Source organism: Sciurus carolinensis, chromosome 9, assembly GCF_902686445.1.
Source record: "Sciurus carolinensis chromosome 9, mSciCar1.2, whole genome shotgun sequence".
In the NCBI taxonomy this organism is placed as follows: Eukaryota; Metazoa; Chordata; class Mammalia; order Rodentia; family Sciuridae; genus Sciurus; species Sciurus carolinensis.
In genome coordinates this window covers 37595710-37617799 of record NC_062221.1, presented here as the reverse complement: position 1 = coordinate 37617799, position 22090 = coordinate 37595710, and the positions used below count along the sequence as shown (strand labels likewise).

Genomic DNA, 22090 nt, shown 5'->3' with positions numbered 1-22090 from the left:
AACATTCTGGAACAGGATGAAAAATCAGTTACTAAATGTAGTAAAATTGGTATAATTTTATGAGTGCTGAAAGGGAAATAAATACAGATTGGGCAAAGAGAAAGAAAAAGAAAATAGAAAGAAAGGTCAGCAAAAAATAGTACATGCCAAGATAAACAGGAAAAAAAAAATGAGAAGGTATATTTGAGGAATTAGCAGATAATGTAAGAGGGAAAATAGTGGATAAGAGGACAAAGCATAAACTAGGTTCAAAAAACAAAGATAGAATAATTCTAATGAAAGCTTGAAGCCATTAGAAAGAATACATTCAAATGAGTTGAAAGTACAGTGTTGGCTATTAAGGTAGCAACTAACAATCAAGATAAAGAGTAGGGGCTAGGGTAGTGGTAGAGGGTTTGCTTAGCGTGTGTGAAGCACTGGGTTCGATCTTCAACACCACAAAAAAATAAACAAAATAAAAGGACGTGTCCATCTATAACTAAAAAAAAAAGAGAAGGAATAATAAAGACGATCATAATTGATGTTAAGAGTTATTTATCTTAAACCATGCCAAGGTGAAAAAAAACTTTGTTCCATCTTAGTTTGGATTTCATTAGGATTTGGAACATGTAGAAGATGTCATTCTTGGCTTTGGATTCCTCCAGAGGTCGTGGGGCACAAGATCACTCTCCTAGTTGCTCTGAACCTCCCACTGGCTGGTTCTGGTTTGTCAGCTCAGGGGCCTGTGGCTCACAGCTTGGGGGATATGGTGTTGTGTCTATTGGTTGTTCCTGTTACGTGAAGGAATTAAAGATGGCAGATTAAAACTGTAAATGTGATTGCTGGTTTCACACTGTGTACTCACTTCCCTCTACAGGATGCTTTTAATGGTGGTCTACAGCCTGGTGGCTGTCTACAAGCACAGGTCCTGTGCTTGTGTATTCTCCATGAGTGATACGTGAGGCAGAAACATTTCCCCTGGCCTGTCCAGCTCACTGAGTTACTGTTCTCACTGCTGAGCACATGATCTCAGCTGGTTCTCCTGTGTTCTAATTTCTACTGCCCCTGTTTGGATTGGCCAGTGCTGATTCCCTCTGCTAACTGTGGCTGAGTCAGGGTTGAGGCATATCTGAGGGTTGCTACTAAGATCTCACTTCTCACAGTTCTTCTGCTGGGAATTACAGGTGTCCACTCCTTCTCTGTCTGAGCTTCCATAGCAGCTAGGGCGGCACTTTCTAGGCAGGTTGATACACCCTGGTCCCCTGGTTTGTGGTAAGAGGAAGGGGTTTCAGCCACATTGGGCCAGTAGCAATCCTGCTACAATGTTTTTTATACAGATTCTTAAGAGAAGCCACTGCAGGGTGTTCCCTCTGGTTTAAATTGCTGCTATCCATATGTGGGGAGTTGCTGTGTTGATTTACTTGTCAGCTGTGATCTCTGAAAATGACTGTGGAGTAGAGAACAACAAAAAAATTGAATTTTCTTAGTTACAAATCAGGGAACTAGTGATATAAGTGATTGTAAACAAATAGGAGAAGAGTGAATAAGAACATCCACAGAATCCTTAAGAAAGAATGCATAGTATTTTACTGTTACCACTGATAACTCGTTCTAATTTCTAAACTCAATCTCAAGCATGCTACATCTTTATGAAGGATGGTTCTATATATTCTATACTCTATACATTAAAAAGATTACAAAAACATACTCTTAATAGCACTCTACAAAATAAAAATATCATTGAAAACTAAATCATTGACTTGCAATTACAGAACCCTCCCATACATTCCTTGCCTATATATCATTTTTAAGGTCTTTATACTAAATAACAAGAAATAAAACTTTTCCTGTTCCTAGAATTGTCAACCAGTGAAGTTGAATGCTAAAATGCAATACAACACGATGATTTAAAGAGAAAAAAAACAATTGAATCCAGATGCGAAGACTCCAAACTATAAAAGGGAAGAATTAATCATATTCAACAACAACAAAAAGAATGTTTCAGATAAAACCACACCATTGCTAGAAGAATTCCAGAAAATGCAAAGAGAAAGAAGGTAACTCCGAGTTTTTTGAAGTATTTTGTGTTCACCTTGGAGACTTCACACCTGTATTCCAGATGAGAAAGCATAAAGTTGTTTTTCTCCATTTCCCAGGAAGTTCAATTAAGGAAAAGGTTTATAAGAGAAGCTGTTAAAAATTAGGGTATGATTGATTGGAAGCCTGGGTATCTAGATTCATAGAATGTCTAGTTTCCTCTCACAATGCACAACCTGTTCTGTGACAAGAACAAAACATGATGAGAGAATTCTAAATGATGAGATAATGAGGAAAAGGCTTAACAATTACCAGTGACATATCCTCAAAGAACCTCACTAATATATTGACTGATTCTACCAAAGATACCTGGTAAATCTAGTGGGGTAGCAATCTACAGTTCAACTCCTAGCAGGCTTCATCACAGGAGCCTACTCAGGCTCAGTCCCCAGGAACAAAGGAAGAGAGTTGAGGGTATAGTCATTATGGTGTGTTTTGTAAAGTTTGATGGCCTACTAAAATATTTTTAAGGTTTGGTTGATAGATGATGGACAACACTGACCGAGTAAAACAGGTCCAACATTTGTACATCCACTACTACCCTAGAGAAGTCATTAACAAAGAACTAAAGTAGAACTAGAGCAAGGCTGAGGACTTCCATATTCCACTGAATTTTTGATACTGATGTGATCTAATACCTAAACCACTACATTATAAAAATCAAATCCTTCTATAATCAAATAAAGGTGTTCACCTTAGCATGAATTTACTAATTTACAATCAATATGAACGTTTTTTTCTATTATACACTTTGCATTAAGATGACTTCTTTATTTCATAAAAGTCTTACATGAAATAAATTTGCAATAAATTGCAATTATTTCAAATTCAAATACATTTCTTTATACCAAAAATATGCTACTCAACAGCTGTCATATGGGTAAATGGATACTTTACAAAATGATGGCTATCATTCAACCCTTGACCTGATGCGTTTGTCAATTCTAAACAAATATACTGCAAATGTTGCCCTGTCCCAATAGACATCACATTGAGTCATCTGCATTAAAATCTAAAATTTGTAAATTACTTGCCTTTGATTTCTGCCTTCCAATGTGTTACAAAGTCTCTATAAATTTAATGGAGTACAGTGAGCATAAACTTAGCTTACTATGATCATTTTGATTTTATCATCTTTTCAGGGAGTCTTGAGCTGACAATCACAATAGCTGAATCTTTATTTTTGATAGTTATTTAACTAATATTTAGTATACTGAATTTCCAAAAAGTTGTGCACTGTATGGAAATCAAAACTCTTCAGTCATGAGTTCGCATTCAGCCAATTTAATCATATAAAAAATATGTTAAGTGACAAAAGCAAGACACACAACTATATGTATAGAATATTCTCTTTTTTGATAAAAATACATATACATCTATTTATTTTTGTGTCTGTGTGTGCTTAACATATTTGCAATGTTTATATAAGAAATCATTGAGAATGCATATGCACAGAATATTTTTTCTATTCTTTGGAATTCAAAACTATTCATATATCATCTTCATAGTTGAAGATATTGAGTATGATTTTGCAAGAAATAAAATGATGAGATCTTTGGAATGGGAAATCAGGTATTCAAGACTGATTCTGGTACTCTTGTAAACCTAAGTTATGTAACATAGCTCAGTTTCCTCATTTCTATAAAGGAGAAATTAATTTTCCATCATTATTGTTTTCTATTACTACATATTAAGAAATAGTATTTAAAACTATGAAACAGATTGGAGACAACTACATTTCTATTTTACTGAAACACCTAGTAGTGTGTAATCTGAATTCAAATGCATTCCATTTCCTCAATCATTGTGTAATATAATTTTTTTTAACTGGCATGTGTATCTTTGTGGAACTAGAAGAATGAAGAAAGTTTGTCAATTTTAAATGAAGTGTCTCATATAATTGACTTGGTTTAATTCCTGTGGAATAATTGGTAAAATTTGGATTAAAAATAGCATTTTCAAAAATGTTTTCAAAAATAGTTTGGAATGAAAATATTATTTATAAGAGGAAAATGCTAAAAGTTACTTCATTGCAATAGATCATATTATTTTCTCACATTTTTATATTAGTTTTATGTTGCTTCAGTCTTAGTGGCTTAAAATACACAAATTTAGTAAGTTACAGTCTTGAAGTCAAAAGTACAATAAAATCCTACAAAGCTAAACCCAAGATGATTGAAGGTCTATGTTCTCTTGGAGGTTATAAGAAGGAGCCATGTCTTTAAGGGATTTTTATACTGCTTGGTTCCTGGTCTGATTCCTTCATATTTAAAGTCAACAACAGAAGAGTCACCTATCTCATTGCCAGTCTTCTTTTCTGACTCCCTCTTGTACTTTTAAATACTCTTGTAATTATATTGTGCTCCCATGGGCAATTCAGGATAGCTACCCATTCTACAGTCAGCTGATTAGAAATCTTAGCTTCATCTGTGAGCTTAGTTTCCTTTTAAACTTTATTTTAGGGTGTCCATAAATCTGACAAGTAAGGAATGTGGATATCTTAGAGGGGGTCATTATTGTGTACATCACATGCATTTTTCAATCTTTTCCTCATTTTTTTCCAACTAATCAGACAACAAAGTAACCATCATTGATTTCACTATGAATCTTAAACTATTATAACTATCTAATTTTAATATCCCTTTCACTAAATATTAACAAATAGATCTCAGTTCCCCTTGAATATGGAGATGTGCATATAAGAATTCTTATGGAAATCAAACCCCATAAGCATAATAATGGAAATCAATCAACTTGAGTCTGTCAACCCAATTTTTAGAACTTTTAGTTCTCATATACTCTTGACTATTGTTCTTCTTTTCCCTTATTTATTGCAACTACCACCTGACCTATTGATTGTGGTAGCTGCTCATTGATAAATTCATTCCCATTGTATACATACATCTTATGAAGTTTTAAAGAAGAGAAATATTTTATAACACTATGAAAGATGTAGACTAATATATGATTCAATATATTTCATTGGAAAACTCAAATTTTACAGAATAGTCATTGAAGGACTGTGCCCTTCAATTGGAATTTTGTTCAAATTCTTGATCTGATTTTTCAAAGTTCTATAACTGCTAAAATTTATTAAACTCCTTTAAGCTTCAGACTGCTTTCTTTTCTGGGATATATGAATACTAATCTAGCTTTATTGAGGTATTTATAATGATTACATGATATCTTGTCTACAAAATGTTTGGATATTCCCTGGTGTTGAGTAAGGATGGAATAAATGCATTTATTAGATGTCCTATTTATTTAGGTAATACAACATTTACAGTGTGGGCCTTTTATTATTGGTAATGATTACAATACAGTGCACAACCTATATAATCTTTTGAGTGAATGATTGCCTTATATTTTACATTGTGGAAATATTTGAGATTACAAATTATGTATCTAAGAAACAGCAGTGTACCCAGGGTACAAAATCTCTGTTAAGGAATAATTGAAGCATCCTGAAGAACAATTTATAATTTACATGGAGTACTACATACAGGAAAAGAATACTGGGGAATAAAATTGAAAATAAAGACTCAGATGTAATGGGAAATTCAGTGCATTTGAAGCATTTACTAAGGAGCTCCATGTGGAGAAAATTGGATATTGACATAGTCTTTCTTCTAGCTTACTATTATAAAAAGGATGTATGATAAATTCATATGAAAAAGTGTCCAAAGTCCACATAGTTTAACATAAAATTCAAAGTTAAAAGTTATTATAATTGCATTTATGTGAAGAATTATAACTCAGCATTTTCTTATAATTTTCTAAAATAATGTGTATTTCTTCTATAACCAAAATATTTTAGATATTGATCAAATTTAAGTACTTAAAGCTTAAAGTACTATTAAGCTTTTAAATTTAGTTTAAAATTAATGATAGGATTGGGATTTGAGTAAAACATTTGAAACTATGTAAGCTTATCATTTATCTGTTGAATGAATATTTACACCACATTTAATGTATATAACATACAATTTCAGCATGTGAAAGAAAATATGATTAACTACTGTGCTAAAATTTGAAAGGTAGAAATATTTAATTATAGTACAAAATACTAACACCATTTGTCTAAAAGTTTAAATAATTTGACAAAGGTTTACAGCTCTACATAGAAATACAGACATTATTTGGTCATTAATAAATATGCTAAGATAGTATAATATGGACTATAAGACAGTGTAATATAGAGTCTCATGTTCATTTTAAAAAATCCTTAGTTAACTATTAAGGAAGACAGAGGAACATAAAATAAGGAACGCAATTTGAAATTGTAGCTGGTATGGTTAGAAAACTACCAATTTTCTTAATTTCTTATTTTTATAGATTACAGATTGCATTTATTTGTAGACATCTGGAAAACAATCCAACAAGTTCTCGGGAGAACTGCCAATAAGCCTCCTCTTCTGCTCTCAGCTGGACTCTGCCCGGGTTGGGTGGCGGCCACCGCTCCACCGACTCCGGCTAGTACTGGGGGTCTTCATGACGGTCTTCAGCACCACCTGGGTGCTCATCGCCTCTGGCTCTAAGGATCTCAGTGACCAGTGAGAAAGTAGCTAGGCTCTGTGGGACCCCGTCCCTGCCACAGGTAAACGCTCTGCTCATTCAAGTTTCCTCAGTCAGGAAGATGGAAGGAGGTGAGGTTTTGGTGACAATTATAATCCTTTGAGAAGTTATTTCCCTTAAAGTTAAGATAGTAGTGTCTGTCTTGCTCTTGACTCAGCCTGCCCTGAGGTGTGGGTGACTCGTACCTGTGATGGAATCTCCAAGGTGGGGGTCTGTCCTCCTTCCTGTCTGCTTCACCCAGGGCACGACCTCAGGGAGGCTGGAGGACATGGGCATCCCCACAGCAGGTCGAGATGGCTGTGCTCCTGGCATCTTGGGAGGTTTTGTTATTGGCAGGGTGGGTGCTGGCAAAGAACTTGACATCACTGTCCTGGTCCAGCTGCAGGGTCATGATGGTCTGCTCCACTGCTTCCTGATAGCCACTGGCAGAGGCCAAGGAATACTCTTTCCAGCAGTTTGTCTTCATGTTTTCACAAGCAGCACTCTGACATTGGGAAGCATGTCATTTGCCAAGGTCATCAAGTGTGACATCAGAGGCACAGCAAACTGGTTATGGGGAGGCAGTCCTCCTTGATGACAGTCTGGCAGAGGAAGACAAAGGCTTGCCGACCAGATCACCTGCCAAAATTCTCCACCAGTTCATTGACGAGGTCTGCTCTGAGGGTCGGGGTGTTGCCATGTGCAGCTTCTTAATCATATTGCTGACCAGTTTGTTGGAGATCCAACAAGGAACGAAGGACACTTTGTCTGCACACAGATTCAGAGCAATGGGACATAAATAGTCTTAAACAATCTGCAACTGTACACTTCCAGAAGCAAAACCAGCTGTTCAGTCAGCTCTGCTCAGAAGTGCCAGTTTCTGCTGTTGTTGGTCACCAGGAACCTCGGCAGCTGTTACAGGTACTGTCTCCTCTTGTCCACAGGAAGAAGCTTCAGAAAATCATGCAAGTGCTTAAGGACACCTAGCCCGACTCATCGAGGTCTTTTAAAAATCCATTAAAAATTGGAACCAGATCTGCAGCTGTCAAGTGATCTCCAAGAATAACCCCAAGCTTGTGGTTGGAGAATGCTAAGGTTCTTGGAACTTTCCACGTATGTCCGAAGCCAGAGTCTCATAAGTCTCCTGCAGGTAGTGTCAATTCTGTTGACTGAGTGACATTCAAAGTGATTTTTTTTCAAATGACAACTTTTTAACATGTTTTTAACATGTAACTATAAGTTGATTTCTTTGCCCTTTGTTAATAATAGTAAAAGCTTTTCACTGTTAAACACTGGAGTTCATGGTGGGGGTAGTTTCTCAGAAAATCTAGTGACATGTTTATTCTGGAGGTTGAAGGCTGGAAGATCATGGTGCCCTCAGTTTAGATGGGAGACAAGTTTGTTTTAATCTGGCTGGGAAATAAGGTTGTTTTGGTCTGGGCTGTCATACAGAGAGAATGTGTGTTTTGAGAAGAAGCATAGATTGTACTTTTGAAGGTTTTTCTTATTTTAAACTAACCATAAGATGATATAATCATTACTAAAGAAAAATATCTATAAAAAGTCTGACAGAAAAATAAAGAGACAGATTCAGCCTCAGAAAACTTGGTGTCTCTGTGTGCTGTTTCTCCACCCCACCAACCCCTCCCATCTATCTAGGACCTGAGACCTCTGCTAGGGTTGAACCCTGGAAACTCTTTTTTATTCTCCTACAGTAATTTTTTTCTTTGTGAAATTGGAAATTCCTATGTTTCAAATTTCAGAGTATTATGCTTTGTTCAATAACTTGCATCACTTTTTCAAATGGCAACTAATGGCTATACTAAAAACTTTCAATAATTCAATTTTAAATGATAGTCTATTTTCATCTCTGATAAGAGGTTCTCCATGAAACATCAGTAAATGTTAAATGTAGACAACGATTGGAAACTTTTATGTGCGCCATGATGAAATGAAATAGTGTGACACACAGTTGTTTCTTCAAGCTCTCCCTCTGAATAGTTTTATAATTTTATTATAATCCATAAGATAAATCTTTTAGGAAATCCATGTGCTGCACTGAATTGTGGAATATATCATCATTTACCTTTATGAGAATTGCTTTGTTTAAATATTATTTTTTTGTATTCCTCATTTTAAATCGCATATATTTAAATTGGGGACAGTTGAAACAATGTTGTAAACTCTAAAATATGATTCATTCAAAATAGCACCTAAGTAAAATCCAAATAATATAATACTGATTAAATAAATAAGAGGTTTTTTCATTGCTATAATATAGTTTACAATAAATTGGCAGGAGTTTTAGTGCTTTTGATGAAGAACCGTTACAAATTTCAATAAAATATAGTTGGTTCTTGGAAACCTGGCTATATACTACTAAAAAAAAAATTAATGCCTCAAAAAATTTCAATTGCATGGATTAGTTTTATTTCAATTTTTTTTTTCATTTGTTGATTTTAGACATTCATGACAGTAGGGTGTAGTTTGACATATTATACATACATGGGGTGGAACCCATTACATGATCCTAATCTTGTGATTGAACATGTTGTGGAGTGACACTGGTCATGTATTCATATATGAGATAAGGAAAGCTAGGTCTGATTCACTCTACTGTCTTTCCTATTCCAGTGCCTCCTCCCTTCCTATCATTCCCCTTTGTTTAACCCAATGAAATTCTATACTTCCATTTTCTAACCTTCTTATGGGTTATCATCCACCTATCAGGGAGAATATTCAAACTTTGATTTTGGGGTACTGGCTTATTTCACTTAGCATGATATTCTCCAGTTTCATTCATTTACTGGCAAATACCATGATTTCATTCTCATTTATGCCTGAGTAATACACCATTGTATACATGTACCACCTTTCTTAACCCATTCATCTGTTGAAGGGCAACTAGATTGGTTCCATACCTTGGATTTTGTGAATTGAGGTGCTATAAACACTGATATGGCTGCATCAGTATAGTATGCTCATTTTGAGTCCATTGTGTATAGACCAAGGAGTGGGATAGCTTTGTCAAACTCAGGTTCCATTCCAAGTTTTCTAAGGAATCTCCATACTGCTTTCCGTACTGGTTGCACCAATTTACAGTCCCACAAGCAATGTATGACTTTGTGTTTTCACCCACATCCTCACCAATATTGATTGTTACTTGTATTTTGATAATTGCCATTCTCACTGGAGTGAGAAGGAATATCAGTCTTAATTTGCATTTCTCAATTTGCTAGAGATTTTGAACAGGTTTTCATAATTTTTTAGCCATGTATTTCTTCTTCTGTGAAGTGAACCATGGGACATTTATTAACCTTACTACACTATTTTTCTCTGATGCTGAATGAGGCCTATGTTAGTTATTAAGTAAAATTTAAAGTATAAATGTAGATAGATAAAAATATACAAGATTTTTATTCAACCATGTGAGTGGGTGAAACTAATGCAAGACATTCAGCTTTTAAACTTGTTTTTCCAGTAAAAGAATACATTAATACATCATGTTACACCTCTATGGTCATACTAATAATCTAGGTTTTTCAAAGAGGAAGAGAGTGATTTAAAATGGTAAAATATTCAAACATATTTTAACCTTTCCTCTGATCATTACAGTATTCTCAATTGATAGAGAAAATGTGGTTTACATTTGATTTCCTGCTTTACCCAACCAATTAAATAAAACTTATGTAAAAGAAAACTCTCTGCCTGCCTACTTTTGAAGATACCTGGCAGTCTTTTATTGACTTTCAGGCATTGTGAGATATTTGTTTTTCCTCAGAGTTTTCTACAAAGCTCTTAAGTTCAGAATTGTTGAATCTTTTTTGGTCTTACCTTCATGGTTTGTTGGAATGGATCAGAGAAATCTTTATTCTAATGCTTATTAATTGCCATTACTGAAGCAATCCTTCCTCTCCATATTCAGGCCAATGTGGAGAATTATGTAGTTTTCAAATTTGGCTAAGAAGTACACACTGCTCCTAATCTGTGTAAGCATTAAGCAATGTTTCTTTGGAATATTTTGTGTTATCTTCCAGTCCTGGGATTTTCTTCACCATAAGCTTCAATCAGTATTCTAGTGAGGACTCAAAGTGCCCTGCAGACCACTAGAGGACCCTGAAGACCACTGGAGTTCTATTCCTGAGCAAGTGTCTTCTCTCTCTGTCCTGCAATTGCTAACAAACCTGGTCTTTCCCAACTCTCATTTCCTCCTCCTTAACTCAAGGAAGTTGCTAGGCTCTATTTGGCTATGTCCACTAACCTGTACCATAGCCTAGAAAGGATGGCAGTAAGTTGAGTACTTATCCAAAAGGACACATTTGTTTCCTGTCTCTCAAAGATTGCTGTTTGTGATGGGGTCAGTGGTACACACCAGCAATCCCAGCAGTTTGAGAGGCTGAGGCAGGGGAATCACAAGTTCAAAGCCAGAAGCAGCAAATTGGTAAGACTCTGCCTCCACCCAAAAAGCACAACTAAACAAAAGAAAAAAAATGAGCAGAGACCCATTGCAACTGGGATTTATCCCAGGAATGCAAGAATGAATCAACATGTAAAAATGGAGTGTAGCTGGGCATGGTGGTGCACTCCTGTGATTCCAGCAACTCTTGAGGCTGAGACAGGAGGACCAAAGTTCCAGGCAACCCTCAGCAACACAGTCAGGTCCTCAGCCACTTAAAGAGAATTTGACTCAATACAAAATAGAAAGGACTGTGGATGAAACTCAGTGATAAAACATCCCTGGGTTAAATCCCCAGTGCACACCACGAAAAAATGTTGTATAGGTGATAGTCTGAGACATTATCACAAACTGGGGACTGGAGAGACGGCCAACACTGATTCCAAAATCAGGCAGGATCTCTCCTCACTGGGCACGTGGTCCTGCAGTGAATGCAAGATATATTTCAGACCACGTCTCATCAGATGATTGCAAGAAGTGACAAAATTGGTAATCACACCTGTGATTGGAGAAAGGCACTCCACACCTCATAACTGACACTGGGCTGGAAGAGAGTGAAAACAGATATAAGATATCCACACAAGAGGGTTGGAGTTTGCTAGTACTTTACACTGAAACCTGAAACACCATTTTCCTAAGCCGAAAATGGTTTCTTGCAACTACCTACTATGTGTAGAAAGGTTTTATATTATAATACACATTCTTATCACACAATATGTAGTTAGTTTATAGTGTGATTTTCCCCACAGTTTCTTGAACATAGTGTCTTCTTGTCTTGGAACCAGTCAGTTATTAAACACTAAAATTGGGAATAATGATAATTATGTTGTAAACCACATTAATAGTGAAGTAAAAAAAAATCAACACAATCATTTGATTCAGAAAAAGTTTTTGACAAAATCTAATCCTTTCCATGACTAACATGGGAACATATACACACACAAAAAAAGACACAAGAAACTTCCACAATCTGATGTATGGCATTTATGAAATATCTAATAAGTTTATTAAAAGTTAAAGGCAGTGATATTAGGCAAGAAAAAATTTTAAATATCCACTGGAGAAGAAAAAAAAAAAAAAACAGGAAAAACTATCTGTTTGTAGATGCTGAGAACTTCCATATAGAACTCCCTAGGCCAGTGAAACATTGAACTTCCCCTATAACACCTTGGGAAGCTACATGGGAGTCTGAGACAGAGTAGGATCACAAGTTGGAGTCCAGCCTGGTCAATTTAGTGATTCTATGCCTCAAAATAAATAGGGCAGGGGATGTAGTTCAGTGATAGAGTGCTTGCCTACCAAGCATAAGGCCCTGGATTTGATTTTGATCCCAAGTACCACACACAAACTCTCTCCCTCTCTCCTCTTTCTCTCTCTCACCCGGTCTCTCTCTCTCTCTCTCTCTCTCTCTTTCTCTCTCTCTCTCACACACACACACACACACAATCATAAGTACTATACATATGTCCACACACACAACTAGAATTAGTAATATATAAGTTCCATTCTATTTTGTGGAATAGTTTGAGGTACACTAGGTAGTATCCAGGTTGGTGGGTTTTCTCTCCTCTCATCCTCAGCCCTTGCCAGGAAGGCCACAAGGTCAGTTGCTGTGATTATTACTGATGCCACATTTTAAGGATGAGAGAAATGCTAAGTGTCTTGCCCAAGGGCAAAGAGCCAGAGAGTAGGGATTCATAAGCTTGGGTGTCCAGAGAGCATCTCTCTTCCCTTCCAGAATGTACTTGTCCCAGCCCCTCAAAGCCTCCCCAGGAAACATGTATCTCTGAATCTAGAACAGACAGGCAGAGCAACCATAGAATCAGCAAAAAACAAATTTATAGGAGTTAGAGAGTCATGGGGTCAGGGTGCTCCCAACAGGGGAGTCGGGGCTCAGGCCTCAGAGGCCTGATGTGGGGCTCACATCCTGGCAGCATGTCCATATCCAGGCATCACAGGGAGGGGGTGAATTGGAGACCAAGTCTCCCTGTGGGCCTTCCACTGCAGCACTGGGCTGATGGGAAGAGAAACAAGAGTCAGTACATGGGACTCTCCCTGAACTCCACCCACAGCTCACGGTCAAGTCCCTGAGCCCCTGAGGCAGGACAGAAAGAGGGCTGGCACCACAAGTGACTAAAAGAGCACTTGGGGGCACTGTGTGTTACCATCCCACTTTACTACTAATACCCCACTGCGTGTGTTTCACATGGGGCTTCAAGTAAAAATTTCCAATAACAAAGAATCTTCTTTAAAACATTATGAACTCCTGGACTAGTGTCAGTCCTTAATAATAGCTGAGGAAACTGAGGCAAAGAAAGGTAAGGACCTGGTCCAGGGCCACCCAGCTAGTTAGACTAGCAGTCTTTTCTCGTTGAATATCCGGGGACACCTGGGTGTACTCTGAAGCCCTGTGACCTGGACCTGCACCCTCACATCCATACTCCCACTCCTCAGCTCCAGGTGCTTCAGCTGCAGGGCCAGCCCCACCTCAGGGGCTCCAACAACACATGTGCAGCCCTCAGACACCCCTGTCCACTGCACACCCACTACTCCTCACCTAGATGACTGCACTCCCTGGTGCTCCTTCATAAGATGTGTCAAAAGACACAGGTTGAGAGTTGGGCCCAGGGAGGTGTGGGCGATGGTGTTCTGGGGAGAATGTTGGTGGCTGCAGGGCCGCCATCGGCTCCCACTTGGATCCCGAGTCTTGCTGGAGCAACACAACTTCTGACATGTACCTGGGCAATGACAGGCCCAAAGCAAAGGGTCACCACCCAACTATCCTGCTCTCCCTGACCACCATCACCCCTCAGCTTGGACACCACAGAGCCCAGGGCTCCCATCCAGGCTGGGGTTCCACTCAACCCCATTTCTTGGGGCTGGAACCTACAAAACAAAGAAGAGGGAAATTCCCAGAGACTCCCATTGTGCCCTGGAGAAAATCCCCAAGGAAGGGAGCAGTGAGGGTCAGGGCCAGGGAGCTGGGGTAAGGGACCAGGGAAGAAGACCCAGCCTCTCCCACCCCACCAGCCCCAGGGTCCACCACTTGAGCCTCTGGTTTACCAACTTACTTGGGCCCCAGTGGTGCGCACAGGGTGACATGCCAGTTTCTGATACAACCCTGGTCGAATGGGTTGTTGTCCTGAAGGGAGACGGGGATGGGAAGAGGAGCTCAGAAATGGCAGGACTCAGCACAGATGTCTCCCAGTGACCCTCCCTAAGTTGGTCAGCTGAGCCAGGACTGGACTCAGGCCTGGAGCGGGAATCCAAGGACAGGGAAGCCCAGAGTGACCCAGGGATCCTGCCTCCCAGGGCTCCTGGGAAGAGCCACCTGCCTCCTCCCACTTGTGAGCAGCTCTCCCTGACAGTGCTGACCCTGCACCACCTCTCCTGCCTTCTCAGGGCTCCCTGCTCACCTTGTTCCCCCCCAGCAGCATCCTTGCTCTGTCTCCATGGGGCCCACTCGTCCTCCCACCACGTCTTTCCAGATCCCTTATAAGATCTTCCCTCTGCTGCTCAACTGCTCCACAGTCAGTGTCACCCCTGCTCCCACTTCCCTCTCCCACTCCTCACTCTTCCTAACCATGTGCCTTCGGTGAATTTCACAATCTGGGAGGACAGTGGCAGCAGGGATGCCCAGTTGTATTTTCCTAGTCAGAAACCACATAGTCCAGGAGAGTCTGGGCTGAAGGCCTTCAGTCCACAAAGGAGTAAAGGTCAAGCTCAAAGGTAAGCTCCTCACTGACTGGCTTCTCCTCTCCCTTCTTCCTCTCCCTCCACTCTATCCATCAGCCTGGCCCTGTCCTCCTCCCAGATTGGGATGAGTCTTATCCCAACTTCGAGAATTTAAATTTTAAATGTTCAGTCACAATGGGAAGGGATCCAGCAGCACCACTCTCTGCCCCCCAACTCTCCCATGGCTCACACATGAAGATACTCATTTTCAACCCTATTCTTCACTAGAAGGAACAAGGATTCCACATCATCAGGACAGCTCTGGAATATCCCACCAGGTCCAAAAAAAACATGAACCATTGTTCTCTATGAGGTTCTGACTGCTTTACGGAGTTCACAGCACTTAAGAAACTATTATCCTGCAGTGGAGCACACCTGTAAGCCCAGTGACTGGTGAGGCTGAGGCAGGAGCATCACAAGCTCAAGGCCAGCCTCATAAACTTAGAAAGGTCCTCAGGAACCTAGTGAGACCCTCCCTCAAAACAAATTTTAACAAGGATTGGGGATGTAGCTTGTGTAATAAAGGAGTCCTGGGTTGAAACACCAAGACCAGAAAAAAAGAGAATAATTAATTACAGAGTCTAAAAACATTTATGAAAATTTTATATTTAGAGTAATAATACTTGATTAGAAATGTATAAAGTAGAGAAAATGTTAGTTGTATATGAGGTACAGAAAAATCCTTAAAGGAATGATAATTACTACATTTTGTGAAAAGTGCAGTAAACCTGAATCCCTTCCTCTTCCCACATGGGACCCTATCAGACAGGAATAGAATCCAACACCTCTGAAGCACCCAGACCAGTTACAATCACTGGCTCCACTCCTGGGGCTCTTTTTCCAATCCTGTTTCTCAAACATCCCCCCTCTCCACAGGACCAAAATCAAAGGGCATCTTCTTCTTGCCTCATCTTCTTCCCAACTTCCTGCTGCCTCTCCTTCTTCCACTTATCCTGGGGACATCAGGGAATCAGGCCTGTCTCTGTTCCTTTCTTTCTTTTCTTCTATCCCCAAAGGTTGATTCTTTTGTTTGTTGGTTCACACATTTTTCAGATTCCTATTCTTTGTGGGCTGGGGATGGAAACACCAGGGCCTTGCACATGCTAAGCACATGCTCTGCCACTCAGATACTCACCCAGCAAGATACATTTCAGGGCATCAAAGATGCCTCAGTCAAGCCAGGCACGGTGGTATAGACCTGTAATTCCAGCACTGTGGCTAATGAGGTAGGTGAATTACAAGTTTGGGACCAACCTTAGCAACTGAGTGATGCTCTGTTTCATAGTGGAAACAGAAGGGACTGGGGATGAAGATCAGTGCTAAAGTGCCTCGGGTTCAAAACACAGTAGCCAACAAATAAAGTCCACTCACTGCACTGGGGGTTGAAAACGCACTGCAAAGAGCATGGCCAGCCTACTTCAGGTTGGAGAGTCCAGCAGGAACATGAGGCCTTGAGCACCATGAGGAGTGGCCAGGGTAGCTCAGAGAGGGTATCATGGGCAAAGTATAGGCAACCCAGCCCACAGGACCCAGCTACATGCAGAGGAGAAGCCCAGAGAGTTAAGCAATTAGACACATAATAGGGTTCTTGCTTGGCTACTTCTGATTTCAGAGACCTTTTCTAACCCACCAAGACCAGCATGAAGAATGTCTGCTGCTTTGGCCATTGATGGTAGAATCAGCCTGACAGCAAGGGCAGGGGCTGAGCCGACATGGACCAGAAAGTGAAGGGTGAAGTTAGCGAGAGAGGTCAAGTCTTCCAGGGAATAAGGCACACAGAATACACCAGGTGGATTCCAGGGGTGGGACATTAACGGTGGAGCTTGCGTGGCTTTTAAGATGAGGCACAAACATGTGTAAGTGACCACGGGGAGGCATGGTAGTCACTGTAACAACTCCTTATAGGGCACTTTCTGGTACCAGCCACTGTTCTGTTTCTTTGACATATTAGACCACGCTTCCCTGGTAACAGAAAAGAAACTGAGTGACCAAATGTCTAGTTAATATGCCCATAATCTCCCTGATGGTATGCTGTAGAGGTGAGACATGGAATTCTGCGATCTGGCTCCAGAGTCCTTGCTACCAACCACCAAGCAATTGACTCCAGGAGGAGGTGCATGGAAGTGGCTGCATGTAATGATGCCTGCACGGTGCTGCCAGCAATGGGGGGAAGCCCTGTCTGGTGAATCCAGAGTGCAGACCACATTTCCCTTGAGACTGGGATCCTGCACTTGGAGGGCCTCTTCTGAGCAGAGGAGGCCTATGGCCTGATCTGGGACTGGAAGAACCACAGGTTGGAGGAAGGGAAAAGGCTGCTGGGCAAACTTAATTTTGGTCTGAAGCTGGAGAGAGAAGAATACAGGCAGACCACAGGGTGATGAGTAAGAGCTCAGCACAGGAGGCACAGATTGGAAGGGAGCCAATTATGGCTGTGGTGGGGGGGTGACCAAAAGGCTGGGAGGTGATGAGCCAAGAGTCTCCTCTGCCTTTCCAGCTGTCTTTGGATCTGCAGCTCCCACCTCCCCCACTGATGCTGCCCATCAGCCTTCCTGAGGGAGCCTTTACTCAAGTAATTATCATACTAGAGGAATCCAGTGGCAAAGATGCCCACTGCTGTCATTCCTAGTCCATGCTGAAAAGAAAAAAGAAATGAAGACACACAAATGGGAACAAAAGTAATGAAACTGGGCTTCACAGTGACATGATTTTCCACGTGGAATGCACAACAACAAAAAATGCCAGGGGAGAATCTTAGCTGTAGAGCACCCCGATTCCATCCCTGGTCCTGGAAAACCTCCAACACTAAGAACCCCTGCTCTTTGGAAGATGCTATGAAGAAAATGAAATGACAAGGCACAGACTGCAAGAAAAGATCTGCAAAATATAGATATGATTCCAGCATAGAGAACTCTTGAAACTCAGTAAGAAAACCATGGTTTTGTTTCTTTGTTTTGATTGGCCAAAGATTGGAGCAAACACTTTACCAAGATATACCAAAGGCCAATATGACATGAAAATATGCTCAGCATCATCACTCATTAGGACAGTACACACTGGGGCACCAATGACATACCACTGGTCATTTATTAGGCCACAATGAAGTGCAAAACAAAATGACAACAAATGACAGCGTCAAGTGCTCGTGAGGCTGTGGAGCAAATTCTCAAATATTGCTGGTAGAAATTAGGAATTGTGCAGTGTTTTTGGAAGAAAGATTTGGGAATTTCCTATAAAGTTCCACACATAGTTAGTTACCTTATGCCTCAGCAATGGCACTCCTACGAATTTTCCCAAGATAAATGGAAACTTACACTAAGATGCCTGTACATCAATGGTTTTAGCAGCTTCTTTGTGTGAGAAACTTGCTGGGCACAATGGCCCACATGGTAAATCCGAGAAGTATGTGAGGCTGAGGAGGAGTAATGCAAATTCAAAGCCAGCTTTAGCAACTTAGCCAGACCCTAAACACCTTAGTGAAACCCTGACTCCAAAAGGAAAACAAAAAAAATAAATAAATAAATAAAAAACAGGGCCGTGGGGCTGGGGATGTAGCTCATTGGTTAAGCACTGCTGGCTTCAATACAGACCAAACCAAACAAAATAAAACAAAGAAAGTATGGAAAAACTAGTTGCAAAATTAGAATCCGTCCACTGGTAATGTGTACATAATCTGTAGGCCACCCGTACAATATCCATACTGAGAAGGAAAAGACTCCATTTATATGGTGATTCTGGAAAAGGAAAACCAGAAGGACTTGGGAGAGAATTTGGCAACCGAAGATGACGAGAGGAGATTCTGGGCAGTGAAACTGGTCTAACCTTAATCACGGTGGACAGTGCAGGATGGTATCTATTTGTCGAAATCCCCGACCATAGAACAAATAGGGTGAATTTTACTGTGTGTACTTTATTCCTCAATAAAAGACTTTTTACAAAAACCCTACTTCATCCAAAATAATGCCACACTTGAAGTTTCTGGGCCTTTTTAACTTGACCCCCCACAGGGTCAATTCATTGCCGGTACCACCTGGGGCTTGAATTGGAGCCTTATCCTCATCATTCCCTCAACAGAACACCTTCAGGTTCCTTGCCTTTTTCCAATCATGAGCCTCTCAGCCCAGTGGGGTATCCCGGCACAGGGACTCAGCCCTGCTTACCTGGACCTCGTAGAGGCGCCTGGCGGTGCTCACGGCTACAGCCTGGACCAGTAGCTCGAAGATGACAGGCAGCAGGGCGCCAGTGGCCAATACAGCCATGATGATGCTGTGCACAGGTTAAGAAGCCAAGCCCTGGGACAAAACCTTGGGCCAGGCTCCCCCCGTGGCTCCGCCCCCATCGGCCCCGCCCACTGATTCTTCCTTCCTGGACTGGACATTTCATCCAGTATGCCCAACCGGAACCTCACCCCACCGGCCCGTCCTCCTGCCTATCCCGTTTCTACCTGCATTACCCATCTGCCAGGTCCTGCCAGAGTCTTAACTCCACCGTCCATCCCACCCACCTGCCTCCCTGACCCCACTCACCTTCAACACGGCCTTGAGAGGTCCTCCCAAGGGGCTTTTCCCTCTAGCCCTGCCTACATGAGCCCTGCTCTCTGCAACCCGCCTCTTGGCTGTCCACCCCTCCCTCTCCACAGCATGTGGAGTTTCCAGTGTGGGCCCTTGGGACTGTGTGGATACGCCAAGATTTTGTCCAAGGACAGTGCCATGTCAGTGGTGCGCACCACGAAGATGACGCAGGTCACTACCAGGGCAACCAGGTAGAGACACAGGGACACCAGGAGGAGCAGGAACAGCCAGAAGTTCCGATGCCCAATGCAGTTGTTGACCCACCTCGAGTGATGGTCAAACTCCTAGGAATGAGGAGGCAGGTGTCCAGGGTCTATCTGGCCTGGTCTCCATCGCCCCCAAATGCTCAGGTCCCCCCAAATTCTGGGCCACATGCCCTTGGCCCTACACACGGGCTCCCAATTCCAGGCAGAACCTGGAAATTCCATTGATAACTCTGTACTTCTCTTTTCTCAGATTCTGGATAAGGATGTAAAGAATTCCCTTACCCAGCCAGCCTTCTGCACTTGGAAGGCCTTGCAGGGTGCACGTGAGAGAAGAGCACTCAGCACCCAGGAATCCCTCCAACATGGACACCCAGAGGAATACAAGCAAAGGTCCCCAGAACAGGGAAACACCTGGCCTCCAGTCTGGGTATCTAGTGTCAGAAGGCAGGGGATGGGACAGGGACAACTTTTCCTGCCCTGACTCCACCAGACTCAGCATACTTGTGATGCCCTTCACATGTCACCACCTGTGCAAAGGACTGCCTCTCAGGACAGGTGCAGACACAGAGGTGATAACAGAGATGAATGACCAAGTATGGCAAAGATCCACCCTTAGCAGTCCGAGAAGACAGTCTCATTCCCACCCCTGGCCAACTTATGCTGTGAGGTTCCCAGTCCTGGCCAGGTGCCCCAGGCTGGGTTGGTGAGTTGGATAGGGAGGAGGAGTACTCACCTCCACGCAGATGTTGCAAGTCTCGCAGTGGAGGGTGCGAGGTGGGCGATGGAAATTGCACTGGTGACACCAAGGCATCTGGTATGCGTGGCTGTGCATCCAGGCCGTGTGTCCTGCTTCCGGGTCCTGCTCCATGGAGCCTGGCATGGGAAGAGGTTGGGCCAGTGTCAGGAGGCCCTTCTCTCACTGCTGCTTGGAGCAGCCCCATAGCATCATCACTGGGCAAGAAGAAGGGTGGGGAGGAGGTGTCCAGGGGAATCCCGGTCCCTGTTGAGCAAGCTGACCACTCAGATGGGCTGGCAGTCAAAGAGAAGGGCTTTCCAGCCAGAAGAGCTCTCTGCAGAGCTCCACCCTTGGGAAGAGAGATCAGTGCTGGATGTCGTGTGTGAAATGGGAAGGAGCAAGAGTGAACTGTGCTTTGGAAGAGCCTGCTGGCCTCTCTTGCCAGCCTGCCCAGTCCTCCCTTCTAAAGTAACTGGGAAACCTCCAGGATTCTGTTTCTTCACACCTCAGTGGCTTGGGAAATGAAGTGCCAGGGCCTCAGTCATGATGACATGGAGGCAGGGATCCTGAGCCCACAGGTGGGTTTCACACTTTAGAAATCACCCCTGTGGGCATCAGCCCTTGGGGTACCACTCCTTCTCCCAGGTTTCTGAAGACTTACCTCGATGTATGATGCCCGGGTCCGAGATGTTCAAGGATACCAGGCTCCAGAGGCTCATTAGGAAGAGTGGGCCGGTGACCAGGGCAAAGGCCCACTCTCCATTGCCCACCAGCCATCTGCATCTGAAACCAGAGCCAGACTCACTTCTAGTCTGGGCCAACCCAGAGCTCCCCACGAGGCCTGGCTCACCTGAGGTTGGACTCACAGACCTTAAGGACAGGGGTAAATATCCCGGCTAGAGACGCACCATGGAGACTCCAGCTAATGTCACCAGCACTCCCAGCCACCCGCAGTTCCCTAGATGCCTCAGGCACTCTAGGCCTCTGAGCTGCTGACTATATATCCTTCTTTCCCTCCTGACCCTCTGTCCCCACTCCCCTGCCTCTTCCCTATCATTGCCTAAACCTCAGAGCTTCCATGGGAGACTCACGGGTAGGCGAAGAAAGCGCTGCTCATGATCACGAGCAGGATGATGACAAAGGAGGCAAAGAGACTTGGTCGGAACCAAGAACAGTCAACTCGAGGTCGACCACCGGGCGCCATTTCCTGAGAGTGTGGCATGGGTATGACAATTCTCTTTGGAAATGAGAGCCAAGAGTTATGTGTGTTAGGTTCCACCCATTGTGTCATGACAACAGTAGGGATGGAAAGAAGTATCAAGTGTGACATCACAGAGGTGGTGGCATGGGTGCTCTGGCTTCTTCCAGTGCCTTCTGAGAGCACCCTTCCCCCAGCCCCACAAACACACCTGTTGCACACTGGACATCCTGCTCTGTCCATGTTGGCTCTGTTGGAGTGTGTGACAATGTGTATGTGGTTTGTCCTCCAAAGGGTCTTAGGCTGGAAGCATGAACCTCAGTGTGGCAGTGTTGAGGTGGTAGAACCTGTAAAAGTGGGACCTACTGTGAGCTAATAGGGTCCCTGGGGATGATGCCCCGGGAAGGGAGTAAAGTACTTGTCATGGTCCTCAAGAAGTTCCTGTGAGAGTGGGTTTTTCTAAATAGAGGAAGACTGGCTCTTCCCTAGGTTTCTTGTCAGGCAATCTCTAACCCTTGCATGTTCTCCCACCATGATGCCAGTCCCAGTGTTGTGATGACC

The 22090-nt window shown here is 42.3% G+C and overlaps 1 protein-coding gene across 1 annotated transcript; it reads right to left on the bottom strand.

Moving 5' to 3' along the window:
• Window positions 1–12953: 12953 nt before the first annotated feature.
• Window positions 12954–21535, bottom strand: LOC124993579 (palmitoyltransferase ZDHHC19-like). Its single transcript, XM_047565453.1, has 9 exons — window positions 21423–21535; window positions 20993–21114; window positions 20329–20468; window positions 19501–19673; window positions 18979–19084; window positions 18898–18912; window positions 14158–14228; window positions 13644–13824; window positions 12954–13100 (listed from the first exon to the last, which is right to left on the bottom strand). The coding sequence occupies exons 1-8, from the start codon at window positions 21533–21535 to the stop codon at window positions 13644–13646; spliced, it is 921 nt and encodes a 306-aa protein (XP_047421409.1). The 3' UTR covers window positions 12954–13100.
• Window positions 21536–22090: the final 555 nt, after the last annotated feature.